This window comes from Mauremys mutica, chromosome 2 (genome assembly GCF_020497125.1).
Source record: "Mauremys mutica isolate MM-2020 ecotype Southern chromosome 2, ASM2049712v1, whole genome shotgun sequence".
NCBI classification, from domain to species: domain Eukaryota; kingdom Metazoa; phylum Chordata; order Testudines; family Geoemydidae; genus Mauremys; species Mauremys mutica.
The window spans coordinates 175,934,333-175,954,007 of NC_059073.1; the positions used below are offsets into that span (position 1 = coordinate 175,934,333).

At 42.7% G+C, this 19,675-nt stretch overlaps 1 protein-coding gene across 1 annotated transcript in view; it reads left to right on the top strand.

The window, feature by feature from the left end:
* GABBR2 (gamma-aminobutyric acid type B receptor subunit 2) overlaps window positions 1–19,675 on the top strand; it is a 940,989-nt gene that overhangs the window by 890,387 nt on the left and 30,927 nt on the right. The window contains exons 15-17 of the mRNA XM_045004115.1: window positions 2,768–2,992; window positions 8,667–8,849; window positions 17,350–17,479. Coding sequence (XP_044860050.1) covers window positions 2,768–2,992; window positions 8,667–8,849; window positions 17,350–17,479 — 538 coding nt within the window. The remainder of the gene's footprint in view (window positions 1–2,767; window positions 2,993–8,666; window positions 8,850–17,349; window positions 17,480–19,675) is intronic.

The window sequence follows — 19,675 nt, forward strand, 5'->3', positions numbered from 1 at the left end:
AATACTCCCATCCAGTCTCCTTAGCCTTTTCCAGCCCATCCAATGCCTGCACCCTGTAGGACACACACCAAAGCAAGCAGACTTGCAGCCCCACCCCCAGTGTGGGCCCTGCCCCAGGAGGGCTATCCCAAGCTCAGCTGCAGGCAGGGGCAGCTCTAGGCACCAGCGCAGGAAGTGCGTGCCTGGGGCGGCAAGCCATGGGGAGCAGCCTGCTGGTCGCTGTGAGGGAGGCAGTCAGGCAGCCTTCAGGAGGTCCGCCATTCCCGCGGCTTCGGCAGCAATTCGGTGGCGGGTACGCGGCAGATCACCCGCAGAAACACCGCCGAATCTGCGTGAACAGCTGACTGCAGTGCTCGGGGCAGCAAAAAACATAGAGCTGCCCCTGGCTATGTTCTGGCAGGCTATGTTCTGGGAGGCAGGCCTGCATTTACACCCAGGGAAGTGAAGACAAGACATTCACTTTTGGCCTGGTGCTTTCAGCAGAATAGAACTACCCAGGTCTACCCCTTCCTGGCTGCACCAAGTCCCAAAAGAGGAGGGGATATTACTCCCTTCCTGATACCCCTCTTGTTGCACTCAAAGGCCTGGGGAGAAAGGGGCATGAACTCACCCACCCCACTCACCCCCTGCTGTGTTGAGTCCCAGAGTGAGTGGGGCTGTGTCCCACCTCCCTGAACTCCCCATCTATCTACTCCCTGCAGTGGTCAGGGCCTGGGGGAGAGTGGGGCATGACCGCCCTCTCCCTGACATACTGCCACCGCCCCCTTACCTGACTCCACTTCACACTGCCAGGGCTCCACACCACCACTGCAACCCTGTTCTTCAAAGCTTCCACCCCCCTGTGCCATTGGTCACCAAGCCCATCCAGCTCTACCCCTTCTGAACTCCCATTAGTTGAAACCAAAAGGAGAGCAAAGGTCAGCTACATTACCCAGCATGTTGTGCATCTGTCATATTTCAGGGCCGTCCTTAGTGGGGTGCAGGGCCTGGGGCGGAAGTGACGGATTCATTTCTTCTGGGACTGACCACACTGACCAATTGCACCAGCCCGGGGGGACCCCCAAAGCGTGGGGCCCAGAGTGGGGGGGCCCGGTGCAGAAGTGACAGATTCATCGCTTCTAGGACCGACCGCACCAGCTAATCATACCAGCCCGCCGGGCCTCCCAAAGAGTGGGGCCTGGAGCAGTTGCCCTGATTCGGCCTACCCAAGGGACGGCTTTGGCCAGAGTTTCTCCAAACAAAGGCTGATGTGCATGTGTGGCTGACACATATTCTGAGTAACATTTTTATGCAGGAAATGACATTAAATTGGGAATGGGGAGTTTTTGGTTGCAAACGGGAGTCTCCCTGGCATACTGAGAGGCTTGGTTTGACTGGGGTGGGCTGGGACATGTGCCATGGGGAGTCTGACCCAGTTTCCCCAGTCCCAGAAAAGCTGTCTGGTCCCCAGGGTTCCTCAGAGGGCAACGTGTCCTCCTCCAGCTGCTGCTGCTTAGGCAGTCGCCTGATCCCAGCCATTTGGAATGTTCATGTTCAGTTACTTTTCTGGCAAGTTGCCAAAATTTTCTTGAGGAATGCAACTGAGAGGAGAGAAGTGATTTTCAGCAGTTTATATCTCAGCCAAACCTTAATGGAATTTCAAAGAAAAGGTGCTTCTCTAGCCAAGTGGTTCTCAACCAGGGGTACACTGGAGGTACGCAGAGGTCTTTCAGGGGGTACATCAACTCATCTAAATATTTGCCTAGTTTTACAACAGGCTACATAAAAAGCACTAGCAAAGTCAGTACAGACTAAAATTTCACGTGGACAAAATGAGAAAAGTAAGCAATTTTTCAGTAGTAGGGTGCCGTGACACTTTTGTATTTTTGTATCTGATTTTGTACACAAGTAGTTTTTAAGCGAGGTGAAACTTGGGGTACACAGGACAAATCAGACTCCTGAAAGGGGTACAGTAGTCAGGAAAGGTTGAGAACCACTGCTGAAGCCTAAAGACATTCCCTCTACTGAATTTCAAAGGCCTGTTGTAAACAGTGGAGGTGTTAGAGCTTGTCAAAAAAGGTCACAAGAATTGTTTATATTAGGTGCTAGGCCACCTAAATATAATGGTTACTATCAACTCCTCCTGCGATAAAATAAATCACACTTGTTGTCCTAGCAGCTGGTGTGCTGCTTTTTTCTGTGGGTGTTTCTATCTGGACAAGTCTGAATGATGTCACAGGATGTTTCTCAGCACTGCCCGTTTACTAATGGAGGTGATAATCAGTGAATGATTGACTAGGATTGACTAGGACTCTCAGTCATCGCTGAAACAAAGCCTAAATGAATTGGGCCTCCCATATTTGGGTTTTAATGAAATCCTTGAATGAAAGCAGTAATGATATTTCTTTACTGATGGCTAAAGATGGGCCTAGATTCAAACAACCCTGAACTTTGGGGAAATTCAGTCCCATCTCTTCCGATTGCTAATATAGTTTTCACATTTATCTCTTGAGAGTAGGATTAGCAATATAAATCTAATTTTTGTAGTTACTGATAGAAGTTAGTGTATTTTGAATTAGATATTGTGTGCTGTGCACATTCATATCTCTGGTTCTTAATGCTGTATCGATCTGTCAACAATCCATAAATTGCTCATAGAGAAATACCATGCCAAATATATAACAGCTTGTAATAAAAACTACTCTTTTGAGTCATGTAAACTAGTGGTATTGTGTTATAACAATGAGCTTTTTTCTTTTCTTTCTTTTTTTTTTCTTTTCTATTTCAGTTATTTGGTTGTTTCTTAGCATGGGAGACTCGAAATGTCAGCATTCCTGCTTTGAATGACAGCAAATACATCGGGATGAGTGTATACAATGTGGGGATCATGTGTATTATTGGAGCTGCAGTTTCATTCCTCACTCGGGATCAACCCAATGTTCAGTTCTGCATTGTTGCTTTAGTCATTATATTCTGCAGTACCATTACACTCTGCCTTGTTTTTGTACCTAAGGTAGGTGAATTCATTTATGCTAGTACTTACATTGTTGCTTGATTTTTGTATGGTAATTCTATATTAATTTCATTACTCCTACAAGCAAGAGGAATATGTGAGATTTCTAAATTAAGCCAATTTGTTATGCATTAAATTATCTCTGAGCCCTAGTGGGAGAGGGGGTGAACTTCCATGAGATTTTGGAGAAAGATGAATACATAAAGGAAAATGTGCAAGAACTTGAATACATACATTTCTAATCCATACACTCTCACTCTCTCACTAAGTCTGCAGGAAACAATGATTTGCATCCGTAATTTGAATAGGTCTCTGGTTCCTTCTTTTAAGGAATGCAAGAGAGGAAGGGTGCTATTCATAGGCTTAGAAGACCTGGGTTCAATTTTCTGCTGTGCCTCAGACAAGCTATGTGACCTAAGGCAAGTTATTCCATCTCTCGAGGTATGTCTACACAGCCCACAGAAGCTCGGGTCAACAGACTCAGCCTCCCGGGGTTTGTGCTGCCATGCTAAACATAGATGTGTAGACAGTGCTTTGAAGTTCTGGCTCAGGCTGGATGGAGCTTGGGCTGTGGAGTCCACTGCTCTCCTTAGGCTTCCAGAGCCTGAGCTCCAGCCTGAGCCACAACACCTACACAGCTATTTTTAGTGCAGTAGCATGAGCCCTGCAAGCCCAAATCTGTCGACCCAGCCTGGGAGGCTCACTGCCACGGGCTGTGTAGACATACCCTCTATGCCTTGGTTCCTTATCTGCAAAACAGCCATAAGAGTGTTCGTCTACATTAGAGGGGTATTGTGAGGATAAATATGTTAAGGACTGTGAAGCACTAGACACAGCAGGAATGGTTGCCACATAATAGAAACTCCGAGGAACACAGGATTTGTGATATAAAAGCAGACTATTGGTCCATCAAGTCTGGGATGCTGCCTACATTAGTGGCCAATATCTGATGCGTCCAAGGGGGGCCCTCTCAAAAAAGCCTAATGCATCTCACCGACTGTGCAATTCAATGATGGAAGGAGAGAGGAATTCTTTCCTGACCCATGTAGATGTGCCCTGAAACACACGATTTAATTGCCTTTTATTATCTTTGAGCTCCTCTTGTACACCTCTATCCTGATATAACGCTGTCCTCGGGAGCTAAAAAATCTTACTGTGTTATAGGTGAAACCGCGTTATATCAAACTTGCTTTGATCCGCCAGAGCCTCCCCCACCCCCACCCCCGGAGTGCTGCTTTACTGCGTTATATCAGAATTAATGTTATATCGGGTTGCGTTATATTGGGGTAGAGGTGTATATTTATATTATGCACTGGTGGAATGAATCAGAATGTATTCACAAAGAGCCAGAGTCTGATGTCACTCCACAAATGGTCCCATTCACTTGTGGGCTACTTGTGAAGTGAGGTGCTAGTCAAGGTGAGTCTGACAGAATCTGAGTCAAAGGGAAATTGATTCCTATGGGAGTTTGACTTTGTAAAGACCTCATTTTTTGGAAATCTACTTGATATTTTGAAGTAACATAAACATAAATGAAATGTGTATCCTGGATGACTTTCATATAGTTAGTTGGAGACTGGATGCCTCAGAGACTGGGAGCCTTTCACCTCTAGGTCACCAGGTCCAATCCAACTAAGGTTAATAATGACCAACTGTCAACAATTCTTTAGTGGCTTCTGTAAAGTATATCATAAAATATTAGAGTTGGAAGGGACCTCAGGTCATCTAGTCCAACCCCCTGTTCAAAGCAAGACCAATCCCCAATTAAGTCATCCAACAGATTTTTGCCCCATCTCCCTAAATGGCCCCCCTCAAGGATTGAACTCACAACCTGGGGTTTAGTTGTGGCATCTGTTCCTAGCCAGAATTAAAAACAGTTCTTAGTGAACAGGTGTCCACACCACAAAACCACCAACACATCTGGCAGTGATTGGCATTTTCAGCAGATAGACCAACTACAAATGGGAGCAGGAACTGAACTACTAAATCGCCTCTAAATGTGGTCCCTGTAGGTGAGGGTTGAGACATGTGGGTGGAATGTCACGTTAGCTTACCAGTAGTGCTTTATGCGTTCTGCGGTTAGAGTAATTCAGTCTCCAGGGCTGTATAGTCCAACTTTTTTATACTGGATCCTACAGAAGAATTACTTACAACATAGCCATAAGATAAGAGAGCCTATTCATAAACACAGTCATGAAGCAAGAGATTTAGGAGTACTAGTGAATGACAAATTGAATATGAATGCATATCTCCCCATAGGATCTTCTTGATTTCTTCAAAGGAGAACAACTTGACAAAATCTGACAAGACCATCTCTATCACACCTCTCCATCACACTTGCCTCCCTCTTCCCTGTTACAGACACTGAGACTGCTTCCCAGCTTTCTTCTAACCCCTCCACCTGCCCCTGCCCCTGCCCTCCCATCCCTTCCCATTTCTTAGGCTGACTCACCCCTGCTCTTCTTCTCCTCCTCAGCTTCTCACTCTCATCAGGTTCCTTCCACTCACAATGCAAACGTGCACTGATATCTCCGAGCATAGAAAAAATCTCAACTCCACTCCATCAATCTATTATCTTATTGCCAAGCTTCCAGGGAAAATCCATAAAGCCACCAAATTGTCCTTTTTCACATCCCTCTTCAGAATTCTCTGCTATAATGCATACAGAATACTGAAGCCCGATCATGGCTAGTCATGGGGAGTGCTGTGATCACTCCTCCTGAAGGGCTAAAAACTGTGCATACCATCTTAGGTTTGTTGTCCTGCTTCCCCTGCCCTCCATCCTAGCCCACTTGTTTGTCTTTGCCCCCTGTTATGTCTTGTCTTTTAGACTCTAAGCTCTTTGGGGGCAAGGACTATTGTTTACAGTGTTTTCACTGTGCCTAGTAAAATGGGGCCCAACCTGGTTGTGGCCTTTTTGTGCTACCCTGAATATAAATATGAAATTAAATAATAAAATAAAATAATAATAATAATTAATAAATAAATAAATAATAGATCTGTCAAATCAGTTCTAGAATATAATTACAGGATAGTTACTTGTATGACTAGAGAGGCTTTATTGATACTGCATGTTGCTTTGGCAAGTTGTGGCACCTGTAGATGGGGGTACCACAACCTTTCTTAACTGGGCATTAATTAAAGGCACATCAACCACTTGACTTTTTTTTAATGACTTTTTAAAATTCCAGCTTTATGGCATACTAGGTAAAAATGGTCTCTCTGAAAGTGGCTTTTTAATTTATTTATTTATTTGTGAAAAATTAATTCTTATTTTAAAAAGTCATTATGTTGATATCTGTAAGAGTGATTTCTGGAAGGGAGTAACTGACTGCCCAGGAGAAACAGTGACTCTACACAAATGACTGTCAAATACACAAAGTAAACAACTGAACAAAGAGAAAAACCATTTTCTCTTCTTAGCTCAGGATATAGGACATAGCAATTGCCATACTAGCTCAGCCCAGTGGTCCATCTAGTCGAGTAACCTGTTGCCAGCACTAGATGCTTCAGAAGAAAGTTCAAGAAAGCTCATAATGGAATAACTAAATCAGAGAAAAGTTTAGTCCTAACATTTCTTCACCTAGAGGTTGCCTTATACCCCAAGTATGCAGATTCATATCCAATATATTGTTGCCTACCTAACTTTGGAAGATCTGCTTATCCATATAAAAGTCCACTCATTCTTAATAGTATTACATTGTTAGCCCCATTAATATCTCATGGAAATGAGCTCCATAGGTTAAGTATGCATTGGTTCAAAAATTATTCCTATTAGAAGTTTTAAATCTGCTGCCTTTAAAGTCCCTTTTTTCTTGCAATGTATACCTTTAACATGTCCCCACTTATTCATCTCTTTTCTAAAGTAAACAATCCTAATAGTTTTAGTCTCTTGTCATATAGAAATCTTCCCATGCCTGTTTATTTTTATCACCCATTTCTGAAGCCGTCTTCTTCTACTATATCCTTTCTGAGATAGGGTGATCAGAAATGAGCATAGCATTCCATATGAGAGCATAGCATTGATTGGTATAATGGTATTAAAACATTTTTAATCCAATTTCTTATGCATCCTAATATTTTACACCAGTGCAAAGTGAGTACAAAGTTGATGTAAAACTCTATCTTTCTAATTTGGTAGCATTTGACACCCACTTTGGACTGTACAAGTGCAGAGCAACAGAGGATTGATTAAATTTTATGGCTGGAAGGGACCATTGTGATACTTTAGTCTGGCATCTTGTATAACATTGACCATAGATTTCACCTACTGATTTTTGCATCTAATCTAACAACATATGGATGAAGTGGAGCACATCTATCTAGCAAGACAGCCAAATCTTAATTTAAAGACTCCCAAGTGATGCAGAATTCACTACATTCCTTGGTCAGCTGATCTGATAATTAATTACTCTTTCTGTATTATTTCCAATTTGAATTTAGTTCACTTCAAACTTCCAAACTTTGTGATATTTTTTTCTGCTCGATGAAAAAGTTACTCAGACTCTACCTTAACTCCATCTTAATGCAGTTTTTTGTCTGGAAATATTAACTATAAAAACTGGATACAATAGTCATTAATACCTTAACTTAATTACAACCTGATGTCTTCAAATGTAGCCTATTACCGTAGCCTGTCTGTATCTCTCATTTATAACCCCATCTTCTGGAATGATCACTTCATTGCCTGATCAGCCTCTTCCCACCTCTATCGGAAGTGGAGTTCCAAAGAGAGGCGTTTTTCCCTTCATTCCTTCGGCTCATGAACTAAGAAAGAACTTCCCTAACTGGAGGATGTGGGGAGCCAGCTCTGAGGTGGAACAGTATTACCATGTCCTTATATGCCGTCTCTTCAAATAATTCGCTATCTCTGTAGGCCTTACTGGTTCATCAGCTTTGGCCTTAAGAGGCTGCACTGTGCTTGAGGGCCATGAGAGGCTCGAAGTGGGTTTATACATATGTCACTTGGCAAATGGTCATACAGTTTGCACTCTCTGAAGTAAACTGGATAGCCCCCACCTTTGTTAAACTGCTGCTGGCCTTCCACCTTCATATTTAAAGTGGATTTTTTTTCTCTGTCACTGTCTATTAGGTTGTGCTGGGGTTTATCTTTATCTTTAAGTTTGATCTTAACCTTTTTTTAAAAACGTGGTGTATTTAATTTATTTGAATGGCTATTCTTTATTTTAGTCTACTAATGGCTGCCTACTCCTCCTCCCCTGCTGCTGAACTCCCACCCAGTCTAAATTCCCTGTGATCCCTTTGTCGGTACCTCTCTTTCGCATTCTGTCTAGGGTTTCTCTCTGCTCACCGCATTCCTTGTAACTATAGAGTGTAAGAAATTTTCAGACAGAAGTGTGATTTTTAAGTTGAATGTTTCCCTTTGAAGGATGAAAATATCAATGAAAGGAAAGAACTAATAAGGGATGATGCAGTAAATTAAAAAATAATATATTTAACTGGAACTTTAAGAAACATTTCCCAATAATTGGAAAAAATAGAACAGTTCATCAGTTCAACAGAGGTTATTATAGCTCAAGAGTCTGTATGGTCACAGAGAAATTGTACTCCATGTGGAAAGTAAAGTGTACCTTCTATTATTTTGGGGGATGGGAGAAACTGATATAAAAATAAAATCCTCTGCAGAATTTCTCACAGCTTTTAAACCTTTCAGTTAATCACACTGAGGACAAATCCTGATGCGGCCACTCAGAACAGACGTTTCCAATTCACTCAAAATCAAAAGAAAGAAGACTCAAAAACATCAACATCAGTCACCAGTGTCAATCAAGCCAGTACATCTCGGCTAGAAGGACTACAGTCAGAAAACCACCGCTTGAGAATGAAAATCACAGAGGTATCATTTATTGTATACACTAAACCAGATAAATCTGTCCTGTGGACGAAATACTTTATTTGCATAGCTGTAAAGCCATATAAAGCTTTACAGTCATGTTTTTCAACTAAAACCTCATAATCTTAGCCTGTGTTTCTAAAGAAAGAAAGTTGGTTAGCAAGTGGGAAAAAAATAAAATCATAAGTATTGGCATACTTATAAACTAATAGAGATGAGACACTTCATCTCATCACAGATGATACCTGTATCAGCTTTACGTGAAACTTCCCTCGCTTCTGAGAATTCCCAACAGGTACATTAATTCCTATGCTACCTGTAGACAGACTGAACACCTCTAGTTGTACAGGTGTAGTTGTAAAAGTGCAAACCTTATATCATGACCACCATGGGACTCAAAGAATAGATATGGTATATTGAAATTTTTTATTGTACCTTGCAGCATCCCAATAATAGTTCCACTTTTACTGAGTCGGTCCAATACCCCAATTTTGAGGTAGCTGAGGCAGAGTGTTCTAGTGGATAAGGTAGTATGTTGTGGATCAGGAGATCTGGATTCTGTTCCTATTTCTGCTGCTTAATTGCTATATGACCTTGAGCATGTCACTTCATCTCTCTGTGTCTCTGTATCTGTACAGTGCCTAGCAAAATGGGACTCTGATCTTGGCTGGCACTTCAGGGCACTACCATAGTATAAAATTCCTATTAGCATGGCCTAATACTATGTGTGGCGTTCTAGTCTCTGAATACAAATATCAAAATCCAACAGATGTGGGTCTCCCTTCGGACTTGGAGATGTGTTAAGGGAAACACAGCAGCTTTGTCTTCAGAGAGCTGGTAAGGGGAGCTGCTGCCCCCTAAGGTCCATGGTAAGGTTTTTTGGGCAATGGGTTGCCTGCCCCACCTCCCCATTCAGCAAGAGGGTATAAAAGTCCTTGCTCTCATTGTTACCCTTCTGCAGCTGATCCTGCAGCCTGATTCACAGTGTGCTCTCACTAGGGAAAGCCAAGGTTCTCCTCTATATGGCTGCCTTCACAAATCCACATTGTAGGGTTTAACTGCTGAGCCTCCTGAGTCCCTGACCCACTTTAAAGCAATTAGTCTGTGATGCCATACGTGGTGATAGTTCCAGGCATTCTGCTCCCTGTTATAAAAGGCGTGCAGCCCCAACTGCCCTCACATCTTCTCTTCCCACCTTCCTACAGAACCATTTTCACCACCATCTCACAACACTCTGTCAATATTTATTTAGAAGAATAAATGGCTTTTACATTTGTTAGCTAAGCTAATTCCATAGCTAGCGCTACAAATTATTCACAGATTTTTAAGACCAGGAGCAGGATCAGATTAAAGAATTTTGGGACTCTGTGCACTATGGTAATTGGAGGGCCCCCTCTTTCCTAAAGTGTCCCGCCCCACACACAGACACCAGAATTCTCCTTCACCCCATATATGCCCCAACAATCCTCCACCAGTCCTCGCTTGCTGTGACAGGCCCATCACACATCCCAGCAGCCCTGACATATACCTCACTCACCACAACTCCAACCCCTCAGCCTCACTGACCACAGCTCCCAATATCCCCCATCCCCCCACAGCCCTCACAACTCACCCCGTCTCCCCCAGCTCTCCCCACTTGCCCCCAATATCTCACCCTGCAGCCCCCTCCCAACACCTCCCACTCACCTCATAGCCCACAACTCTCCCCCAGCCCCTCACCCCCAGGTCCATCCTGGTCACTCACTGACACCTTCCCAGCTCAGTGCTCCACTCCCTGCCCGGGCTAGGGAAGTTCCTCCCAATCCTGGCCACCCAACTCTGCTTCTCCCATCACTCTCCTGCCCCATCTCTTTCATCTTAGAATCCTTGCCATTTTGAATGAAGCCTGGCTTGTCTACTGCATGATTAAATTACACCTGGTGGTGGTTTCTGCTTGCTACTCTAATGTGACATTGGCATCTGTTTTACTCACCCTCCTGTGAAACATTTTCTTAGAAGTGTTATTGCATTTGTATCCACCAATTCATAATCCTCCTAATGCATGAGACTTGAACATAGTACTCATCAGAATCGCAGAGGTGCTAAGATAACACTGTGATGAGCATAGCCTAAAGTTTAATACAGTTGCAAACTATGGTTCTTTTCACCAGCTCTCTAAAAGTTGCCTTGATGGTAGCAGTTAGGTCAATGAGAGAGGTGAGAGAAATTCTCCTGTTACATTTTTTCACAAAGACAAATCTTCATCCCAAATTGTTGCCCAAGTTGATCTCAGAATTCCATCTGAATTATAGCATCGAGCTCCTGGTCTGCCAATCAGAGCCTTAGAGTATATCTGGTGAGGCCAGACTATGTAAATTGGATGTAAAAAGAACTGTTAGCTATTACCAGAATAGAAACAAACTATGTTGGAAATCATACTGGTTCTTCATAGCATTTGCAGAGCAGTCCAAGAGTAGAAGTTCTTTCTGTTCAGACTTTTTCTAAATGGATTAAACTAGATACCAAAATCTGCTAAGAGCAATCAAGAGTTCCAGTGTCAGAAGAACTCGGGGCTCATTCTATTAAAGCTTGTGACTACCTCTACAGCTTACCTTCATCATGTTTCCAGATCTGAGATTTATGAAGAAGCAATGTTAAATGAACACCTTAATTCATTATTATGGTCTCAGTTCTAGAACCAGATCAAATTCTGGGGATAGAGTGTCCCTAGAATTGTATAAAGAGAGTGGTACAAGGAGCCCCTTGTAAGTACCAGGAGTAATTAAAATCCAGACCCTGCTCCACTCCCTACTCAGGACTGTACCTACTAGCACAGTTTAGCCCTCAGGGAGGTCATTCTTTGTTTTTGTACAGTCCTTTATGGTGCAAGTGCAGCAGGCCAGTGTACTCTCTCTTGGTCTTCCAGGCATGTTGCTGGGGAGAGCTCTTTGATTCTCTCTCCCTACAGTCTGAAGGCTGCTTTCAAAGAGTTCAGGATGTTTTTCCCCTTGCCTGGAGGGTACCAAGGGCAATGCCAACCAAAAACAGCAGCTGAATGGCCACCTGCTGACTGGCAGGTTGGTCAGTTTGAGTTATGAAGGATCTAAAAAGTTAGAAAATAATTTCCAAATCACAGAAAGCATGGAACTTTTTCAACTCTGTCATGAGCTTGATCGTCTTCAAACCTTACAAAAATGCCACCTCTGAGCTGAATTACAGAAAAACATCCTCATAAAAGGAGTTTCTCTGGGAAGGTTATAAGGGAGTGAAGATACCATTTAAAAGGATGTTGTTTGTCCCAGGTTATTAGAGAAGCAAGGTGAGTGAGCTAATATATTTTATTGGACCAACTTCTCTTCATGAAAGAGACAAGCATTTCAGCATACACAGAGCTCTTCTTCAAATCCTGTGTAAGCTCAAAAGTTTCTCTCTTTCACCAACAGAAGTTGGTCCAATAAGAGATATTATCTCACCCAGCTTGTCTTGTTTAAAGGAATGAAATCCTTCCTGCAGTCTTGACTTCATAGTCACATCCATGATGTCACAATTTGGGTAAGTTTCCTTTTTAATTGCCAAAACTAAACAAATGAGTTACTTATGTCAGTGCTACTTTGTTATTGTTATAAGAAAATGTTATTCATAGGGTGAGTGTGTGTGACGTGACTCCAGGAGGCGCAGGACACAAAAGCACTCTCAGGATTCTGGCTAGTTATGGGCCAGTGTTGCTTCCAGCACAACTTAAAATAGGCCATGGCTGACCTAAGCTCTGGCATTTCCTGCCTAGGCTGTCTGAGGGTATGTCTACACTACGGGATTATTCTGATTTTACAGAAACCGGTATCTGGAAACAGATTGTATAAAGTCGAGTGCACGCGGCCACACTAAGCACATTAATTCGGCGGTGTGCATCCATGTACCGAGGCTAGCATCGATTTCTGGAGCGCTGCACTGTGGGTAGCTATCCCATAGCTATCCCATAGTTCCCGCAGTCTCCTCCACCCATTGGAATTCTGGGTTGAGATCCGAATGCATGATGGGGCCAAAACAGTGTCGCGGGTGATTCTGGGTATATGTTGTCACTCAATCCTTCCTCCGTGAAAGCAACGGCAGACAATCATTTTGCACCCTTTTTCCCTGGATTGCCCTGGCAGACACCATAGCATGGCAACCATGGAGCCTGTTTAGCCTTTTGTCACTGTCACTGTATGTGTACTGGATGCTGCTGACAGACGCAGTACTGCAGTGCTACACAGCAGCATTAATTTGCCTTTGCAAGGTAGCAGAGACGGTTACCAGCCCTATATCACCGTCTGCAATTGGAAATTGGCAATGACGGTTATCAATCCTTTTGTACCGTCTGCTGCTGTCATGGGTGCTCCTGGCTGGCCTCGCTGAGGTCGGCTGGGGGCGCATGGACAAAAATGGGAATGACTCCCCAGGTCATTCCCTTCTTTATGTTTTGTCTAAAAATAGAGTCAGTCCTGCCTAGAATATGGGGCAAGTCTACTAGAGAACCAGAGAGCACAGCCACTCTGGGTCAGAGCCCCAGATATCCCACAGAAATGATGAGCTGCATGCCATTCTACGGGGTGCCCCTGCAACAACCCCACCCGTTGCTTCCCTCCTCCCACACCCCTCCAGGGCTACCGTGGCAGTGTCCCCCCATTTGTGTGATGAAGTAATAAAGAATGCAGGAATAAGAAACACTGACTTTTTAGTGAGATAAAATGAGGGGGAGGCAGCCTCCCACTGCTATTATAGTCCAGGCACTACAGAATCTTCATTAGACATGAAGGGGGGGGAGGTGAGGAGCTCAGCCTCCCACTGCTATGATAGTCCAGGCAGTACAGAATCTTCATTAGATATGAAAGGGGGAGGGGGAGGAGCTCAGCCCCCAGTTGCTATGATGAAGACGGTTTTCAATCCTTTTGCACCGGGAGTCATTCCCATTTTTGCCCAGGCACCCCCAGCCGACCTCACCAAGGCCAGCCAGGAGCATTCACGGGATGATGAGGATGGTTTCCAAGCCTTTTGTACTGTCTACCACCAGGAAAGGAAGGGGAGGCGATGCTGCTGTTCAGCGCCGCAGCACCACGTCTACCAGCAGCAGTAGATATATGGTGACATTGAAAAAAGGCGAGAAACTATTTGTTTCCCTTTTCTTTCATGGGGGGGGAGGGGTAAATTGACGACATATATCCTGAACCACCCGGGACAATGCTTTTGACCCTTCAGGCATTGGGATCTCAGCCAAGAATGCAAATGCTTTTTGGAGACTGCAGGGACTGTGGGATAGCTGGAGTTCTCAGTCCCCCCTCCCTCCCTCCATGAGCATCCATTTGATTCTTTGGCTTTCCATTACGCTTGTCACGCAGCACTGTGTTGAGTCCCTGCCGTGGCCTCTGTCTGGAGATTTTTTCAAATGCTTTGGCATTTCAACTTCTTGAACGGAGCTCTGATAGAATAGATTTGTCTCCCCGTAAAGCGATCAGATCCAGTATCTCCCGTACAGTCCATGCTGATCAGCGCTCCACGCTGGGCAAACAGGAAATGAAATTCAAAAGTTCGCGGGGCTTTTCCTGTCTACCTGGCCAGTGCATCCAACTCCAGATTGCTGTCCAGAGTGGTCACAATGGTGCACTGTGGGATAGCTCCCAGAGGCCAATACCATCTAATTGCGGCCACACTAAGCCTAATCTGAAATGGCAATACCGATTTGAGTGCTACTCCCCTCGTCGGGGAGGAGTACAGATATCGATATTAAGAGCCCTTTATATCGAAAAAAAGGGCTTCGTTGTGTGGATGGGTGCAGGGTTAATTCGGTTTAACGTTGCTAAATTCGGTATAAACGCGTAGTGTAGACCAGGCCTGAGTGGCTGTGCATCCTGCAGTGTCCATAATCGGTATAGCAATGTACACTATAGAGATCACTCAGCTTCTTCTAACATGCCTCATTCCACCCCAACACACATCTTGTGCGTAGGACCTACACTGGGGAATTCTCTCCGAGCTCCTTGTGGTGCCTTTAGGTCTCATATGCTGGCTCAGTGGCATACAGGGTCAGGAGCAGCACAGAGAATCCCTCCCATAACTATGAAAGCCAGAGGCACCATTATGATCACCTAGTCTTAACTCCTGCACAACATACACTTGATTATCTCAATCTCTTGTTTAAATGCTTTCTCTTTACATCATGTTATCAAATATTTTGACATTTCATATATTGTTTGATTACTGAATCTGCTAAATGACTGAAGCTTTCTGTGCACTACTGATGTGCCATTGACTCAGACAAGGTCAAATTTAAAAATAACGGAGAATTCCTACAAAGGGCTGTGTGCAGCTTGCTGTGGAAATCAGTATAGTAGCCACCTATAGTACATCTGTAATGTGTGTGCAGTGAATGAAATTAAGAGGTTTCCATGCAAGGCATGCCAGTGTCCAAGGGACTCGCTGTCTTATTCAGCAAGACTACAAGGTCATGTGAAGTAAAATTTGCTTAACTAAAATGAAAAGTACTAAACAACACAGCAGCTTGTTGTTGTTGTTTTTCATTTGTACATTATCTCTAGCAAATAACAGTATTTATTGGCTATTTAGAGTCCTATGTGCACAGCTTTCCACTTTAATTCACCTTTATCATGACTTTTGGAGGTACTATACGGGTGCTATTAAAAATCAGTATTTGACACACTGTAGTAATTGCAATATCAAGCTGTCTACTAATCTAATGATAGAAAGCTATGCATTTAGTGCACATACTGGAAGCAGCGACTTGAGTTTTTAATGGTTCCCACTAGGACTGTCAATTAATCACAGTTAACTCACGCAATTAACTAAAAAAAAAATCGAAATTTAAAAATGAATTGCGATTAATTGCATTTTTAATCATGCAGTTAAACAATAGAATACCAATTCAAATTTATTCAATATTTTTGGATTTTTTTTACATTTTCAAATATATTGATTTCAATTACAGCACAGAATACAAAGTGTACACTGCTCACTTTACATTATTATTTTTTATTACAAATATTTGTATTGTAAAAATGATCAACAAAAGAAACATTATTTTTCAATTCACCTCATACAAGTACTGTAATGCAATCTCTTTATCGTGAAAGTGCAATTTACAAATGTAGATTTTTTGTTACATAACTGCACTTAAAAACAAAACAATGCTAAACTTTAGCGCCTACAAGTCCACTAAGTCCTACTTCTCATTCAGCCAATCGCTAAGACAAAGAAGTTTGTTTACATTTACGGGAGATAATGCTGCCCACTTCTTATTTAAAACATCATAACAAAGTGAGAACAGGCATTCACATGGGACTTTTGTAGCCGGCATTACAAGGTATTTATGTGCCAGATATGCTAAACATTTGTATGCTCCTTCATGCTTCGGCCACCATTCCAGAGGATGTGCTTCCATGTTGATGATGCTAATTGAAAAAATAATGTGTTAATTAAATTTGTGACTGAACTCCTTGGGGGAGAATTGTATGTCTCCAGCTCTATTTTACCCGCATTCTGACATATATTTCGTGTTATTATAATCTCGGATAATGACTCAGCACATGTTCATTTTAAGAGCACTTTCGCTGCAGATTTGACAAAACACAAAGACGGTAGCAATGTGAGATTTCTAAAGCTAGCTACAGCGGTCGACCCAAGTTTTAAGATCTGAAGTGCCTTCCAAAATCTGAGAGGGATGAGGTGTGGAGAATGCTTTCAGAAGTCTTTAAAGAGCAACACTCCGACGCAGAAACTACAGAACGCACATCATCAAAAAAGAAAATCAACCTTCTGCTGTTGGCATCTGACTCAGATGAACATGTGTCGGTCCGCACTGCTTTGGATTGTTATCGAGCAGAATCTGTCATCAGCATGGACGCATGTCCCCTGGAAAGGTGGTTGAAGCATGACGGGACATATGAATCTTTAGCGCATCTGCGACAACTGCCTACAATAGTGCCATGCGAACACCTGTTCTCACTTTCAGGTGACATTGTGAACAAGAAGCGGGCAGCATTATCTCCAGCAAATGTAGACAAGCTTGTTTATCTGAGTGATTGACTGAACAAGAAGTAGGACTGAGTGGAATTGTAAGCTCTAGTTTTACATTATTTTATTTTTGAATGCAGGTTTTTTTGTACATTCTTCATTTGTAAGTTCAACTTTCATGATAAAGAGATTGCACTACAGTACTTGTATTAGGTGAATTGAAAAATACTATTTCTTTTGTTTTTTACAGTGCAAATATTTGTAATAAAAAATAAAGTGAGCACTGTACATTTTGTATTCTGTGTTGTAATTGACATCAGTATATTTGAAAATGTAGAAAACATCAAAAAACATTTAAATAAATGGTATTATATTATTGTTTAACACTTCAATTAATCACACAATTAATCATGATTATTTTTTTAATTGTGCGATCAATCGTGATTAATTTTTTGTTTAATCACTTGACAGCCCTAGTTCCCACTCATTAGATTTCTTATACTGTGTTTTTGTTTTACAGCTGGACAAGGATTTAGAAGAGGTTACTATGCAGCTCCAGGACACACCTGAGAAGACAACATACATTAAGCAGAACCATTATCAGGATCTTAATGACATCCTCAGTATACGGAACTTTACAGACAGCAAAGGTAAGAATCACTGATGCCTGCTAAGGGCTTGGTCCTGCAAGGTGTTAAGCAGTCTGGCCCCAGTGGACTGGCTCCAGAGGGCTCTTCATTTTACTGGATTGAGTGTTAAATTATAAAGTTTCATTTTGCAAATATGCAGAATCTAATACTAAACTATACTATGTTCACTGCTTAGTTACCGCGCTATATAAAATGGCCTTATCCTGTTGTGCACTCTAAGAGCATATCATATATGGTAAAATATCATAGAGAAAGACGTTTTAAAAGATATTCAGAATCAAGGATTTTCTGTGTTGCAAGCAGGAATAGAAAGTCATAGCGGGATGATTAAAAAGACTTTCTTGTTTTATTTTGGATGTTGTGACAATTAACTGAGTCAGTATTAAACATGACCCGACCTGACCTGACCTGACCTGACCTGAAGAAGAGTTCCATGTAAGGTCAAAAGCTTGTCTCTCTCACCAACAGAAGCTGGTCCAATAAAAGATATTACCTCACCCATGTTGTCAGTATTAAATATGGGAAACCAAGTTTTCAAACGTGATGGTCTTATTAGGGTGTCCACATTTTGCTTTTGGCAAAAAGCCGCAAAAAATAAATATTTATGTGCTTATATACTAAGTGGTGATTTGAGCTTCCAAACGTCAGATTGGAGACATTTGTGTCTGAAAACTGTTACCTAGAAATAGGCTGTGCTAAAAAGGAATTTTCATTACTACTATAGCTACCCCACAGCTGCTTTCACCATGTATTTTGCATCACTCCCCAAAGAAATACAGGAAAAACAATTACTTCCATTAAAGATGTTTCGCTATTGAGAAGCAGCATGCTCCACTTGAGTCATAGTCAGGACACCTTGGTTCTATTTCTGGCTCTGACATTGATCTGCTTTGTGACTAAAATGGGGATAATGATGTGACAAATCAGGAAAATGGCTCATTATTCTCGTTAATCTTATGTCTGACCCTGTTTCCCCATTTGGTTTGGTATTGTTACCTACCTGAATGCATAATCAAATCAAAGGGGGATGTAAAAGTAAAATCTAGGAAAGGTTAACAATAACACATACTAGACAACCTCTAAGGTACCCGCTTCAAAGAAGTTAAAAACAAGAGCTGGGCCATCAGCTGGGGGAAGAAATTACTTTGCTAGAACCACCCAGACTAAGGCATTTATCTCTTCCCAAGGCAAGGGCTGAGATCAAAATATCCTGAGGAGTAAAAAAAAAGATGCCCCTGGCAGAAAATGAGGGTATGAGTGGGGATGGTCTGCTCAGCTGGAAACTGACAGAACACAAAGTCAGCATGTAGCGAAGCTGACACACAGAGTGACTTGGGAGTCACAGTCTGCAGCAAGTGAGCTGTAACTTGGTGCCCAGAGAGAACAGGGACACCAAGTCAAGTCCACAGAGCGGGTTGAGGAGAATGCCAGGCATAAATAAGATAATGTAGGTCTCTTCATACTCCTATGTACCAACTGGGCAAAATAAATCATACTTTCTTTTGGAGAATCTGCTTCTGTGTCATTGCATGTTATTACTGATCACAAGAGGAGGATTTCAGCTGGTTTCAGCTATTTATTTGTTAGTGTTCAGTTGAGGCCTACATGCCTTGGCATGAGCTGGCACCTGGTCTGCCAAAGTCACAATATATATTATTGGAAAAACTAATTGCTATTAATTGGGATGTCACAGTGAGACATCTCAGAATTGATTAATAGATTCCCAGGTCAGAAGGGACCAGGATGATCATCTAGTCTAATATCGTGCATAACACATACTGAAGAACTTCCCCAAAATAATTCCTAGAGCATATCTTTTCAAAAAACAGCCAATCTTGATATATAAATTGTCAGTGATGGAAAATCTACCACAATTTAAGGGCTTGGCTACACTTGCAGCTGTGCAGCGCTGGGAGTTAAAGCTGTCTTCGTACAGCTGTGTAGGGAAAGCGCTGGAGTGTGGCCACACTGACAGCTACCAGCGCTGCAGTGTGGCCACATTTGCAGCATTTGCAGCGGTGTTGGGAGTGGTGCATTATGGGCAGCTATCCCAGCGTTCAAGTGGCAGCAACGTGCTTTTCAAAAGAGGGGGGTGGGGTAGAGTGTGACAGGGAGGGTGGGGGAGAGAGAGAGAGTGGATTTTTGGAGCCGACACTGTCAGCTCCCTGCCTTGCAAATTCCGACCACTTCCCCGAC